General features: G+C 36.2%; 2 protein-coding genes across 2 annotated transcripts; both read left to right on the forward strand.

Moving 5' to 3' along the window:
• The first annotated feature begins 5,904 nt into the window (after positions 1-5,904).
• On the forward strand, positions 5,905-6,447 carry LOC138878544 (uncharacterized). The gene has a single exon (XM_070158232.1). It carries the CDS (start codon positions 5,905-5,907, stop codon positions 6,445-6,447), a length of 543 nt encoding a protein of 180 aa, XP_070014333.1.
• Positions 6,448-12,169: 5,722 nt separating this feature from the next.
• On the forward strand, positions 12,170-12,619 carry LOC138878546 (uncharacterized). The gene has a single exon (XM_070158233.1). The coding sequence runs from the start codon at positions 12,170-12,172 to the stop codon at positions 12,617-12,619; it is 450 nt and encodes a 149-aa protein (XP_070014334.1).
• The last annotated feature ends 2,798 nt before the right edge of the window (positions 12,620-15,417 follow it).

Below are 15,417 nucleotides of genomic sequence, written 5' to 3' on the forward strand. Positions count from 1 at the left end.
CAAAAATCGCATTCCATATTTTTAAGCGTGATTAGCAACACTAGATACAAGACGGAAAGGAAATTTTATGGATGAGGTAGCAAATAAGGTGATGAAATACAAAAAATATATACAATATTTCAAAAATCTAAATAAAAAAGGAACTTTTTCAATGGGTATAGTTGAAATTCATTGAAAATATATAGATAAGTCAATATACAAAATTTGAGGAAGATTGGAGGTGATTTGGACAGGTTTTGTATCAAAATTCGTAATTAAATCGAGTTCAAAAAAGTCTTCTGCGACACATATATCAAACATGTATCACGCATGTATCTCACACACAGGTATACATGGATATACATGTGATACACAATAGATACAAATATAATACATATGTGATACATAAATGATACATAGTGTGATACACATATCATTTTTTTCATGTTCAGTTTTTACCAAATTTTCAATTCAAACCACCTCAAAACTTCACCAAATCATCCCAAAACTGAGATTCAAGCTCCTTAAGTTGTGCCCAATTTATTCTAATAACACTCACTCAAAACAAAGCAAAAATTTGATATTTTATTGCTACAAATAGCTAATTGGCTAATTTGGCTAATATTAGCAACACTACATACAAGACGGAAAGGAAATTTTATGGATGGGTAACAAAGAAGGTGATGAAATACAAAAATCTATACAATATTCCAAAAATCTAAACAAAAAAGGAACTTTTTCAATGGGTATAGTTGAAATTCATTGAAAATATATAGATAAGTCAATATACAAAATTTGAGGAAGATTGGAGGTGATTTGGACTGGTTTTGTATCAAAATTCGTAATTAAATCGAGTTCAAAAAAGTCTTCTGCGACACATATATCAAACATGTATCACGCATGTATCTCACACACAGGTATACATGGATATACATGTGATACACAATAGATACAAATATAATACATATGTGATACATAAATGATACATAGTGTGATACACATATCATTTTTTTCATGTTCAGTTTTTACCAAATTTTCAATTCAAACCATCTCAAAACTTCACCAAATTATCCCAAAACTGAGATTCAAGCTCCTTAAGTTGTGCCCAATTTATTCTAATAGCACTCACTCAAAACAAAGCAAAAATTTGATATTTTTTTGCTACTAATAGCTAATTGGCAAATTTGGCTAATATTAGTAATATTTTATCAATTGGCCAATTTTTGAAATGAGCTACCTATAAATGGACATAGCTGGTAATTTCCCTTGATTATATAACCACTAACCAACTAACCATACTTATATAACCAGTGTTGTATGCAAGATTTTTCATAAGCATTGTTGCGAACATAATGTATTGGTTACGGGGTTCAACCACACTCAATAATTTTTATGCATGGCAGAGATTCATATGTGAAACTCTGCTAAAATTTCAATAAATAATAAATTATGAAGCCATAACTTTTTATGTATAATGAGTTTAATGCTAAGAAGGTTAAACTCATTAAGTTTAAATCTCAAATTTACTGGTATTATCACAACTCAACTAATATATAAGTTTAAGTTTGGAGCTGTAAAGATTCTAAGTGCTGATATACATCTGTGTTTTCTTGTTTGTGTATGTATATTATATCTCTTTAACTAGTAGTAGCTGATAATACTCCTATATCATACCATTGTTTATACTGCAAAAGAATCTTTAGAATATCAGTATATAAAAATCAAAAACTGAAACATAAGAATAGTAATTATGATTTGACAACTTGAAACATACGGTGAGAATTCATTGCGAACAATAATAAGAACTATACTAATATGTGAAAAAGTTAGGAAAATCTTACAGCCCATATTCGCGTCGCCGTAAGTTAGTCGATATAAATTCAAAAAGAGATTATCTTTGAGATGATAAAAAATTAACCATATTTGTCTTAAATGATATAAGGGTGTATAAGTTAACAAGTATTAGAAGTTTAACGAATCAAGGATGTTATAACCCGTATTTTTGGATAAAACTAGAGATACTTAATATTCTCAAAAGGTCGTGTTTTAAGGTATTTGAATCATATAATAACCGTAACATAAGTCTTGAAGTCAAACGAGTTATGAAACAAAAGTCGACAAAAGTTGTCGCAACTTACGTTCATAATTTTACTTAAACTTTAGGTCAAATGTTACTAAGCTTTTCTCCCAATTTACTTGGAATTACGGGGCGATCTACCCACAAAATTGAAGATCTATGAGTCTAGTTTCCAATAATTAAACCATCCATCGATACAACGTCGGAATAGAGAGATACACACGTTTTCACGAGACTGCGCCAAGCAGCTCTCTATGGGACTCACATAGGCGATTGAGATATATTGATATATATGAGACACCTTAACCCCATTTTAACTTATTTTTTCACTCTCTTCAAACCCTAGACACTTAAAAACTCTCTCTCAAGGTTCTCCCATAATCTAACATGCAAATAACACAAATCAAGTATCGGGAATCCCGTGGCGCAAGTAAGTTTCTTGTTCTTCTTGTTGTTGCTGAATTTTGTATGGTTCCAGCTCGTGTGGAAGACTGTTTTAAGTGGTTTAAGTTCTATAAAATTCTCTCTTAAGTTTTTAATATCAACCCTAGGTGATTTTAAGTCTTCCAAAGTGATTTTAGTGCCGAAAACCCCGAATTGATTGCTAGTTTCGCTTTCTTGTTCTTGTGGCAGGATTGGAAGGATATTTCATGGTGAATTAAAGTCAAATTGGAGTTGTTCTATCTTTTTAAAGGTAAGAAACCTCTTACTATACATGTATTTAAAATTATCCAAATTGTGGCTAAGTCGTTGAAGCTAGAACTTGTGAGTTGTGTATCGAAAGGTTTGTTAGTAATGTTGTTGGTTGGTGGACTGTTTTGGGAGGCTTAATATGATTATTATTGATTTTTTGGACTGTTTGGTGATTGTTTTAACTTGTGAAAAGTCATATAAATAGGGGAAATATTGTCTGTTTCATCGTAAAATAGGTTGCGGTCGATATATAATAGTTACAATGCTTAAACGATAACGATAGTGTCATTTCCCTTGTTGTAGACTAAGGATTCGTGACATTTACATAGCTTGAGGTTGGGCAGTATATACAAGGTATGTGAGGTTATCCCTTTCTTTCTTTCGCACGACTCCGATTGTACATAATTTAATGAATGAGCTCCCAAAGATACTCCACTCTTAGAAGCTAACAGTACTTACATTGTTTCCCTTCTTATGGAACAATTGATGTTGATGTTACTTCTCTTATTCTTATGTTATCAATGTTATTGGTACTTCCTAATTCTTATAAGATCCATGATGAATAGTTAGTCCTAATAACGTGTACGGAGGTTACCGATCCCATGTCACTCCAAAAGGTTCCGAATGTGATTCCAGTGAGTCCAACATGCATTATATATATGTACTTGTTTTACTCTACTGAGCCGCGCTATAATCGTCCTGGTATGACACCTATTGTGCAACCACTGATCACTTGGGTTTTACCTAGCTCCGTGTCTACTGGGCCTTATGATGGCTGGGTATGTTTTTACCGAGCCTATTACGATCGCGTACGATATGATACTGATGACGCCTACAGAGGAGTATGTTTTATTATTATTATTATTATTATTATTATTATTATTATTATTATTATTATTAGTATATATATATATATATATATATATAGCATTTCATGTCAAACGCCCTTAGAGGCACTCAGATGTTACAGGTTGTATATTCTCTATCCCTACTTACATTACTATTCTTATTTATACTTTCCTGCCTTACATACTCAGTACTTTATTCGTACTGACATTCTTTTTATTCGTGGGCCATACATGCCGTATTGTAGGTCCTGATAGACAGGTAGACGAAGCTCCCCCACCACAATAGGCTTCCCAATTTAGCGGTTATTAGTGAGATCCCTTCTTCGGACTTGCCGTGGTCTTGGTATGCACTTTTGGGTATGTCGGGTCCTGTTCCGATAATGTTGCAGCACTTATGTTCCTTTAGATGCTCATAGACAGATGTCGACTCATATATAGCTTGGATTGCCTTATCGGCTGATTTTTGTTGTATAGTCTCTCATGGAAGCTTGTCAGCTCGTACCTTATATATAGCTTCATGATAGCCTTGTCGGCCATGTTATGTATATTCATGTCATTATCTATCATTATTGGTTGTTCATGATTCATGTATACCATTTATGTTAATCTCGTCGGCCCTTATAGATAATAAGAAATGTTAGATAAAATATACGTTGGTTAAAATGTACGTTGGCGCTCGACAGGTATGGTCCGGGTGCCAGTCATGGCCCTCCAGTTTGGGTCGTGACAGAAAACTACCATGTCCATTTATAAGTAGATTATTACAAAAATTGGCCAATTTATAAAATATTACTACTATTAGTCAATTAGCTATTTGTAGAAAAACAAAATGTCAATTTTTTGCTTTCTTTTGAGTGGGTGTTATTAGAATATATTGGGTACATCTTAAGGAGTTTGAATCTAAGTTTTGGGATGATTTGGCAGAGTTTTGAGGTGGTTTGAGTTGAAAATTCGAAGTAGAAGATGAAACATGAAAAACATGATATGTATATCATGTTGTGTATCATTTGTATATCATATTTGTATCAAATGTGTATCACACGTATATCCATGTATACATGTGTGTGTGATACATGTGTCGCAGAAGAATTTTTAACTTGATTTTAACTACGAATTTTGATACCAAATCAGTCCAAATAACCTCCAATCCTCCTCAAAATTTGTATATTGATACTCATCTATATATTTTCAATAAATTTCAATCATACCCATTGAAATTTTCTTTGCATCTTGCATCTAATGTTGCTGATCAATATGGAAGGAGATTTTTGCGTGTGATTTTGGAGAGAAAGAACCTTATTTATTTGGGTTTTAATTTTTATATGTGATTGGCTAGTTTCGTTAAGTGTATGATTGACGGCTAGAGGTTGGTAAGTTGAAATTAATTTGGGATATTTTTATAAGATTCCCAAGAAGTTATCCTGTTATATTGTAACTTATGTCCAATATGATAGCCAGCGACTTAAACTATTTATATTTGGTAGCCAAAAAAATGTATAAAATTTATATATTTTTTTTGTCTATAACTTTGATATATATAGAGAGAGCGTGTAATATTTTTCTAGTTTCGACGGTACACTATATAGGAAATTTGGTAGTGATAATCGAGAAGATGGGGGCTCCACACGCATTTAACAGAACACAAAAATGGCAATATCTTAATCATATATAGAGCATTTTGAGCAACTAAAAAACATATTATTCGACTTCTGTCAATATCACTCATGTTAATGTAACCCCACTTCACCCTACGCGGATTCATGACAGTCAGGACCCAACTCCCTTTTGATACTCCAACTTGTCAACTTCCAAATACCCACACATTTTTTCTTTTCTTTTTACAACTGTCTTCTATATTACTATTATATGTTCCACCTTTTTATCCTTTTATGACCTTTTTTTAGTCTCTACCAACATTCCCTTTCATTAGTATATAGGTGGAAACTACTTCATTTCTCAATCCCAAAAACCATATTCTCTCCTTCTTCCTCGTATTATTTGCATCTTTATATTTTTTATAGTTTTCAAGAGTGGGCTATGTAAAGGTGTTCAAATAATATTTTTTGATCAAGAGCAAGTTATATTTTACGTACCTTATATACAATACAGTTTTTCGGTAAGGGGTGTTCAGTTGACAATCCTTGACTACACATAACTTCGCGCCTGAACATTCCATTCATTAGTATACAGGAGGAAACTACTACATTTCTCAATCCCAATAATCATATTCTCTTCTTCTTCTTCCTCATATTATCTGCATCTTTATACTCTTTCTAGTTTTCAAGAAAGAGTTTTGTCCAATTTGAAATGGGCAACTACATATCTTGCACATTATTAGCACAAGTAGGCAACAAACAATCAAGACTAGTAAAGGTCATTTTTCCAAATGGTGAAATCCAAAACATACATCACCAAATTAAAGCAGCAGAACTCATGCTAGAAAAACCTAATTTCTTTCTTGTAAATTCAAAGTCTCTACATATTGGTAGGAGATTTTCTGCCCTAAATGCTGATGAGGATCTTGAAATGGCCAATGTTTATGTCATGTTTCCTATGAAAAGATTGAATTCATTAGTTTCAGCAGCTGATTTGGGTGCATTATTCCTCACTGCTAATTCTGTAGCCAAAAGGGTGTCTTTTAAAAGAGGCAAAATATTGCCAGAATGCACAGAATTTGCTGTGGATATAGAGGAGCCTAAGCCAAAATATGATAAAATTGCTTTGCCAAAGTTGAAATTGGAAGATATTGAAGAGTTTTCAACGCCAGAATTCAAGCACATGTTGTTAATGTGTAGGTCAAAGAAACCATTGCTTGAAACTATAGTTGAAGAATCAGTTTGTTCAAGATGAAGATTTTGATGAGTAGTTCATATCTATGTTGCTCGGGCTCTCCAAAAATACTGTTGCGTTCGTGTCGAATCCTCTAAAAATACACAACTTTTAGAGGATCAGACCCACACCCAACGGCATTTTTGAAGAGTGCGAGCAACATAGGTCCATATTTCATTGAAGTGTGCTCTTTGAATTTTAGTAAGGGAGACTATTCTTTTGATGATTAAGGTAGGTTTTTTTTGTTTGTGATTTAATATACAAAGATGTATAAGAAACATTTTTTTTTTTCACAAACAAATTCTTTTGTGAATGTTTGATCTTTCAATATATGAGATAATAATAAAATTTTAATTCTAGTTCTTGAAATATTTGGTTAAGTTTATATTTTCTTTAATTAATAGAAATATATACTTTTGATCCTTTTGATTACGAATTTTTACAAATTTAACAGTCAGTAATGGTTAAACTATTTAATTACTCATGTATTATGTTAAATTTGTATTGTTAGTTGTTACTATATCTGAAGGTAATATAGTCATAAAAATAATTTAAATAAAATATTATCATGTAAAAGGATCAAAGCACAGATTTGTTATTAATTCAAGAGTAGAAATGCTTATTTTTTAATAACTAGGGGTTCGGAAGTGTAATTTTTCTGAATGGAATTTGGGTCTCGAAAGTGATTGAAGGATCAAGAACCAAATTAATGTATTTGTCAATGAATTAAATGGGAGGAAAAAGAAAAAAGAAAGGGATAATTTCGCATAAATACAACTCACACACCTGACTTGTAACATAACAGCCTAGATACCACTTTGCAAATCTATAGCCCAAAAAATAATAGGCTAATTCCCGAAAGAAAGCTTATTTTGCTCCCTCTAATATATAACCAGTTGTTTTCATTCTGTTGATTTCCTTTGATTATTAAGCATTTGATAAAAAAAATGCAAATCAGCCACAACACAACTCAAAAATCCTGAATAATACATATTATCTGAAGGTAAGAAATTCAAACACTTTTATGTGCAATTGCCGAAGCAATCCAACAGGATAAAAGAAAAATAAAAACTTGGTAAATGAATTGTAGAATCCCTCCAACGCTCATACAACACATTACACGAAAAAGAAGATGAGAAAGAAGTGTCAAACTTCTGTAGAAGCCTCTTACACACTAACAATGTATATACATCCTTATAAACTGAAAAATATATAATTATACAATATTATACACAAATATACATATTTATACACAATTATACAATACTGTATAAGTTTGTATAAACATGTATAATAGTGTATAAGAGGTGTTTGTATATCCATATACACAATTATACACTAGTATACAATGTTGATACAAACTGCTACATAGTTATAATTTTTATACAAACCCAATTTCAGATTCGAGACTTCAAGGCCATAATAATAATGACCAGAACTTCAAACTTCAAAATCTTCCAACATTAGTGGTTATTTTTTGGTGCAAATCAAGTTTGAGAGCTATTTATTTTCATATCTGTGTGTATTTTCATGTTTCTATCCAAAATCTTCAATATTCTTTTGCTTGCCACCATGGACGACGGAGTAGGAGCCCGAGCCTTCTTAAGCCATTAATAACAAAACTGCGTGGGGGGTAGAGGAGGGGGAATAAAGCTGTTGTGCTCCTCACAAATTGAAGTTGCTTCAGCTATTGACTAAGATAATCTGCGGAAAAGGGGAGGCAGATATGTAGCAGATGCTGTGTTTGTAAGAGAAGCATAATACATTGCTAATGGCTAATTTTAAGAGAGGATGAGAGATCTATGTAGGTTAGAAAGAAAGAAGTGAGAGGCGGTGAGAGAGAGAAGGGAATAAAGAAAGAAGAAAATAATAAAAACTCTAAAACTATGTCTTTAACAGTGGGCTAAAGGCTGAAAAATTTCTTTCAAGTTATGTAAAACATGGGTTAAATAGGGTAAGAGCTTCAAATATGAGCCATTTTCGATTGGGCTATTAGACCAAGTGACATGGGCTAAGTTCTTTGAAATGGTCTATTTTAGTGGTGAATTATGCAGATTTTCTTCATAAAATATGAAACGATTTTGCGCGTCCTCAATTATAGAATATAACGATATTTGTCGAAAATTGGATGACGAGGCCACGAGGGATGTCCGAAAAGAAAGGCAGTAGCCACCCACTCTGTCTTTTGAAATGAAAGTGTGTTCTTGTTATTAACTTTTTTTTTTTTTTGGCAAAGTGTTCTTGTTATTTGAAAGCAATCATCCGTGAATTTTTGTTCTTTCTTATAACCATGGTGTCCGAGCAAGTTCATATATGTAGTTCGATTATTTTCACAGGATACTTGTTACCTTCAATCAACAATAAGTATTCAGTAATTTTATCCACTAAAACTTAGATATATAGGAAGTATCACTTAGTATTTTTTATCTCCGTTGAAAATAAAATTTAAAATTTTTATAATTTTAACCCATTTTATTGACCAGTAGGCCACACCTTTAGATGCAGTCATCCGAGAATCTTAGTGGTCCTTAGTTGAATTTTCATATACTAGCGAGAATTTGGATTTTCATTTTGTAATTTCCTTTTTTATTTTTTCTTTCTCTCCGCCTATATACAATAATTTTTTATAAAAAGGAACCATCTATATTCCTAATGGAAAAACTCATTTAACTATTATTTTGAGTGAATTAATACATAGTTTAACCTCCTAACTTGTATCAAAATCTCTTTGACTCATTTCATTTTACGAGAAAAAAAAAATTATACACTAAATCTTTTTTCAACCCCACCTTTTATACAATTCTTCAGAGTTTTTTCTGCAATAAGTGTATTTCACACACCAATAATCCATCATCTTCGCGCCAAGGCTGCCATCATCTCCGCCATTACACTGCAGTCCAACATCTGGGCATGAGAATTAGCGCGCAATAACAGCTTAGAATCAAAAATAAAAGGAAAACGATTACCTGATCATGCTGAACAGCACCAAGATTGCTTTCTTATTTCGGTTCAAAATTTTATTTGTGTTTAAAAGGGGGAAAACCTTATTTTACTAGATATTTCAATTTATGGAACTGCGAAATAAAAATAACCAAATAGAAGGGACTGGTGATATGGTGGTAACTTTTTAAAAGGACGAAGATGATGTATTTTTCAAAAACGAAAATAGATAGAATTAATTTGGACAATAATTTGGATATGTGGCGTACATAAGGCTTTAGACACAAGTTTTTAATTTATTCTTTTTTTTTTTTGGGTAAAACGGCCTGTTACAAGTACGCTCTCAATTTGTAGAGCTAATATCCGCCATCAGCGTAAACTTTTTTTACACGGTGACTTTTGCAGCCTATTACAGGCTAGATTTCAAGTATTTTTACTTTTCAAATATTTAAATATTACTGTTGCATGTAAAAGTGTAATCTGACCATGTCAAAGTTAGTTAAACTCAAATGGTATGTATTAGACATGTTTCAAAAAAAATTGGTGTAAATATATTTTAGCGTGAAATTGATGTGTGTCAAAAGAATTTCGATTACAAGTTATTAGAAGGATGAAGTATGTATGTATTAAGCCTTTCCTATTACCAAAATTAACTTACTTATTTAGTCATTTTAACTCTAATGGGATATAATCTTCTAATCACGTCGAAAATAATACTTACCCGCACCCGATATTTATATCAAATCAAATAATTTAACCATAAGAGTCACAAATTAAAGAGTAAATGCATATCATCCATAGTTTAGTGATAAATAACTTAGGACAAATGTCATGTATTTCTTCCCCTAGTCTCTCTCTCCTCCCTTCTCTCTTCTCGTTTTTTTTTTTTTTACTTTTACTTTTTCTCCTACCTCTTAACCCTAGAAGCAGCCATTTTTTTCTCGTGACTTGTGCGCCGGCGCCATCTCTTCTTTCTTCTTCTATTTAGTCTGGTTGCAGCCCAACCCCCTCCCCTGTTCCTCTTTTCTCCTTCTTTCTTCTTTTCTTCTTCTTCCTCTGCCCGCTGTGTCTCTATAGCGCCGGTGTTCTCTGGCGACGTCAGACCGATCCGGCGACCAATTGGACCAACACCAGATTGTTGTTCATCAGAGGTGACGGTGGCAGCCTGTATTCTTTTATTTTTCTTGGTCTCGTGGTGTGTTTTGTGTGTTACAGGTAGCATTTTTGTGGCCGCTTGGTGGTGGGAGCGAAGTGCACGCGCAAAATTAGTGGAGCATTCCAGCTGGCAGGAACAAGGGCAGTGCGTCGGGTCTCTCAACATATGGAATACACCAAGTCGAAAGTCCAGGTTAGGGACTGTGGCTATTGGCTGCGAGCGAGACGTGTGTGTGCGGACAAAAAGAACAACCCCGATAAGGGTCAACAAGGGTCGGAGGAGTTGGACGCGAACGTGCTAGGTGGACGCAACATCGTCGTATATACCAAGACAATCTCCAGGTTCTACTCATGGGAGTTGGTACCTCCCCTTATTCATTTTCTTTTATTGTGTTAGTTAAATTATTGCAATATTTGTTCCTATTTGTTTATTCATCGTATTAGTGCGCTTATAGTTATATAGTGTCTTTGTCTAACTTGGTCTGTTGCCTTGTGTGTGTTAGTGATTCCTCTTAGTCTGTCGTAGGTATAATGGTTGTGGTCTAGGATGGTCGAGTGAGGTCATGTCCTCGGGGGGAGCGGGGGGTAGGGCAGGAGGTAGGGCAGGGGTCAGGGGATGGGTCGGGAGGCAAGGGAGGTAAAGGGAACAAAGGTGCCTATAGGTTAAGAATCGGGTCATGGAACATAGGTACATTGATGGGTAAGTCTATAGAGTTGGCGAAAATTCTCCGGAAGAGGAGGGTCAATATAGCATGTGTCCAGGAGACAAGGTGGGTAGGGTCGAGTGCGAAAGATGTGGACGGGTATAAACTTTGGTACTCAGGGGTCGAGAGAGGTAAGAATGGAGTGGGTATCTTGGTGGATAGGGAACTTAGAGGGTCTGTGCTCGAAGTTAGACGAGTGAATGATAGGTTGATGGTTATTAAGTTGGTGGTCGGTGAGTACACCCTAAACGTCATTAGCGTTTATACGCTACATGTGGGCCTAGATGAGGAGGTTAAATGACGCTTCTGGGAGGGCATAGATGAGATTGTGCACCAGGTTCCGCCTACTGAAAAGCTATTCATAGGAGGGGATTTCAATGGTCATATTGGGGCAACCGCAGGTGGTTATGGCGAGGTGCATAGAGGCTTTGGTTTTGGGGAGAGGAACGGAGGAGGTACCATGCTGTTGGACTTCGCTAAGTCTTTCGGGTTGGTGATTACGAACTCTAGATTTCTGAAGAGGAATGAGCATTTGGTTACTTTTCATAATGCGGTAGCGAAGACTCAGATTGACTATCTCTGGAGGTGTGACAGCGGGTTGTGTAATTCTAAGTGAGTCACTCGCGACACAGCATAGACTCTTGGTGCTAGACGTTGGTATTAGGTTAAAGAGGAGGAAACGGACTGCTCGGGGACCACCGAGAATCAGGTGGGGAGCCTTTATTAAGGATAAAGCCCAAGAGTTGGAGTGGCGGCTATCGGCTATGGGTGCTTGGAGGAGCAGTGGGGACGCAAACACTATGTGGTGAGCAACAACAGACTGCATAAGGGCATCTGCGCGAGAGGTATTAGGGGTCTCGACCGGTGTCTCTAGTGGTCATAAAGGAATCTGGTGGTGGAATGAAGTGGTCCAAGGTTAAGTGGAAGCGAAGAAGGCAACATACATGAAGTTAGTGGGGAGCATAGGTGAGGAGGAGAGGCGGGCGTGCATGGAAAGATATAAGTTAGCTAGGAAGGAAGCTAAACTATCAGTCACGGAGGCTAAGACTGCGGCTTATGGTCGGATGTACGAGGAACTAGGGGGAAAAGGCAGGGAGAAAAAGTTATTCCGGCTAGCCAAGTTGAGAGAGAGGAAGGCTCGGGATTTGGACCAAGTGAGATGCATCAAGGACGGAGATGGTAGGATACTGATGGAAGATGCCCAGAATAAAAGGATATGGCAGGCTTACTTCCATAAACTTCTGAATGAAAATGAGGATCAGGATATTGTACTAGGCGAATTGGAGCATTCCGAGAGTCACCATGACTTCGGGCACTGCAGGCGTATCGAGGTTGAGGAGGTTGTGGGGGCTATGCGTAAGATGAGTAGGGGCAGACCTACCAGGCCAGACTAGATCCCAGTGGAATTCTGGAAGTGTGTAGGGAGAGCAAACTTGGAGTGGTTGACTAGGTTGTTTAATGTTATTTTTAAGGCGAAGAGGATATTGGATGAGTGGAGGTGGAGTACGGTGGTTCCATTGTATAAGAACAAAGGTGATATCCAAAGTTGTAACAATTATAGTGGTATTAAATTACTGAGTCATACCATGAAAGTATGGGAGAGGGTCATTGAAGCAAGGGTGAGGATGACAGTGTCTGTATCCGACAACCAGTTCGAGTTTATGCCGGGTCGTTCTACCACAGAAGCTATACACCTTATTAGGAGGTTGGTGGAACTGTACAGAGAGAGAAAAAAGGATCTGCACCTAGAGAAAGCGTATGACAAGGTTCCTAGAGAAGTTCTCTGGAGATGCTTGGAGACTAAAGGTGTGTCAGTTCCCTATATTAAGGCGATCAGGGACATGTATGATGGGGCTAAGACTCGGGTTAGGACAGTAGGAGGTGACTTAGAGCATTTTCTGGTTGAAATGGGGTTACACCAAGGCTCTACGCTCAGTCCGTTCTTATTTGCCCTGGTGATGGATGCATTAACAAACCATATTCAAGGGGAAGTGCCATGGTGCATGCTATTTGCCGATGACATAGTTCTGATTGATGAGTCACGAACCGGTGTTAACGAGAGACTAGAAGTTTGGAGACAGACTCTTGAGTCTAAAGGTTTCAAGCTGAGCAGAACGAAGACGGAATACCTGGAGTGTAAGTTCAACACTGAGCCAGGGGAAGTGGGCATGGATGTGAGGCTTGAATCACAGGTTATCCCAAGTAGAGGCAGCTTCAAGTACCTTAGTTCGGTTATCCACGGGAGAGGGGAGATTGATGAGGATGTCGCACACCATATTGGGGTAGGGTGGATGAAGTGGAGGTTAGCATCCGGAGTTTTGTGTGACAAGAGAGTGCCAACGATACTAAAAGGTAAGTTCTATAAAGCGGTGGTTAGACCGGCCATGATGTATGAGGCTGAGTGTTGGCCAGTTAAGAACTCACATATCCAAAAGATGAAAGTAGCAGAAATGAGGATGTTTAGGTGGATGTGCGGACACACTAGGATGGACAAGATTAGAAATGAGGATATTCGGGAGAAGGTGCATGTGGCTCCCATTGATGACAAGATGCGGGAAGCGAGGCTCAGATGGTTCGGACATGTACAAAGGAGAAGCCCAGATGCTCCAGTAAGGAGGTGTGAGCGACTGGTTGTGGAGGGCACGAGACGAGGTAGAGGGCGGCCTAAGAAGTATTGGGGAGAAGTGATCAGGCAAGATATGGCGAGGCTTCAGATTTCTGAGGACATGACACTTGATAGGAAGTTATGGAGGTCGAGTATTACGGTTGTAGGCTAGGAGATAACTGAGTCTTGCGTTACCTTGTTCTGTTGTGAGCCTAGTCTGGTAGGGTTTTTGTCTGGAATAGCTAGGGGCATTGCCGTATCTTACTATTTTCGCTTTTCGGTGCAGGACCTATTTACTAGCTATCATTTTTGTTTTGCATTTTTTGTTTCTATTTTTCATATGATCTCTGTGGTGAAACTAATATTCTTCCCTTTTTGTTTTTCTTATTATCTTGAGCCGAGGGTCTTTCGAAAACAACCTCTCTACTCCTTCAGGGTAGGGGTAAGGTCTGCATACATACTACCTTCCCCAGACCCCACTTGTGAGATTTTACTGGGTTGTTGTTGTTGTATTGTCTTTAACTTGTTTAAAAGAAAGAAATAGCAATTGTTGTTGCTGGATACTAAATTCACATTTAGCGTAACAAGTATGGTTCTGAATCTCAAGCTCTTTCCACCTACTCCTTTTGCCAATTTTATGTGATACTATATTTTTTATGTGATCAAGAAAAACTGACACTTTTTATATTTAAAACCTATTTAAAGTTAGTGCTCCCAATTTTACTATGATGGCATAATTTATTGGTAAAATAGCCTCATGGACACCTAAACTTGTATCAGTTTGCCAATCCAATAGACAAACTTATATCTTTCTTATTTTAACACCTCAACTTGATGAACTGGATACAAATAAACACGTTTGACTATTGACTGTGCTTATGTGGCAACAATAAGTTGATGTGGCCAAAGTGCGTGAGAATTGCTATAATAAAGCGCGCTACAATAGCATTTTGGTTGAAAAAATACTAAAAAAAATAAGAAAAGAAAACATCAATTACAAAAGAAAAGATTAAAAAATGAAAGAAAAAAGAGCTTCTAAAGAAGAAAAAGGGAAAAATCTACTCCCTGCCCAAACCTTTCTTTCCCCTAATCCTCCTTTTTCCCCTTTTCTCAATTTTTGCTCTTTCCCCTAATCCTCCTTTTTCCCCTTTTCTCAATTTTTGCTCTTTCCCCACCGACCCACATTTCTGTCCATCAAACTTCTCCTCTCCAACCTTACCCTTTAAAAATCCACCACAACTCCATCAGATCAAAACCGCTCCATCATCCTCCTGAACATCGAAAAGGATTTTAAGAAAACATTCTACCACAATCACCTTTATTTTCAATCTTGACCATTACAAATCACCTTAAATTTAAGACCATTATAACCTTCATCGTAGATGGCTAAAATCGGCAATCACCACCACAAAAATCAGAACACGATCATCATCATATTTTACTATAAAAGAGGGACCTTATGGCCTAAAATACTGCACCATGTCTATCTATCTTTGACCACATCTCTTAGATAACACCCAAATACAATACAAACATTTCTCAAATATCTGAAATCAAATTTATAGAAAAATAAAGTTGTTCTCTGGG

The sequence above is a fragment of the Nicotiana sylvestris genome, chromosome 9 (assembly GCF_000393655.2).
Source record: "Nicotiana sylvestris chromosome 9, ASM39365v2, whole genome shotgun sequence".
Classification (NCBI taxonomy): domain Eukaryota; kingdom Viridiplantae; phylum Streptophyta; class Magnoliopsida; order Solanales; family Solanaceae; genus Nicotiana; species Nicotiana sylvestris.

What these genes read in the sequence shown, in the direction of transcription:
- LOC138878544 (XM_070158232.1), top strand. Translation starts at nt 5,905, where the DNA reads ATGGGCAACTACATATCTTGCACATTATTAGCACAAGTAGGCAACAAA.
- LOC138878546 (XM_070158233.1), top strand. Translation starts at nt 12,170, where the DNA reads ATGAAGTTAGTGGGGAGCATAGGTGAGGAGGAGAGGCGGGCGTGCATG.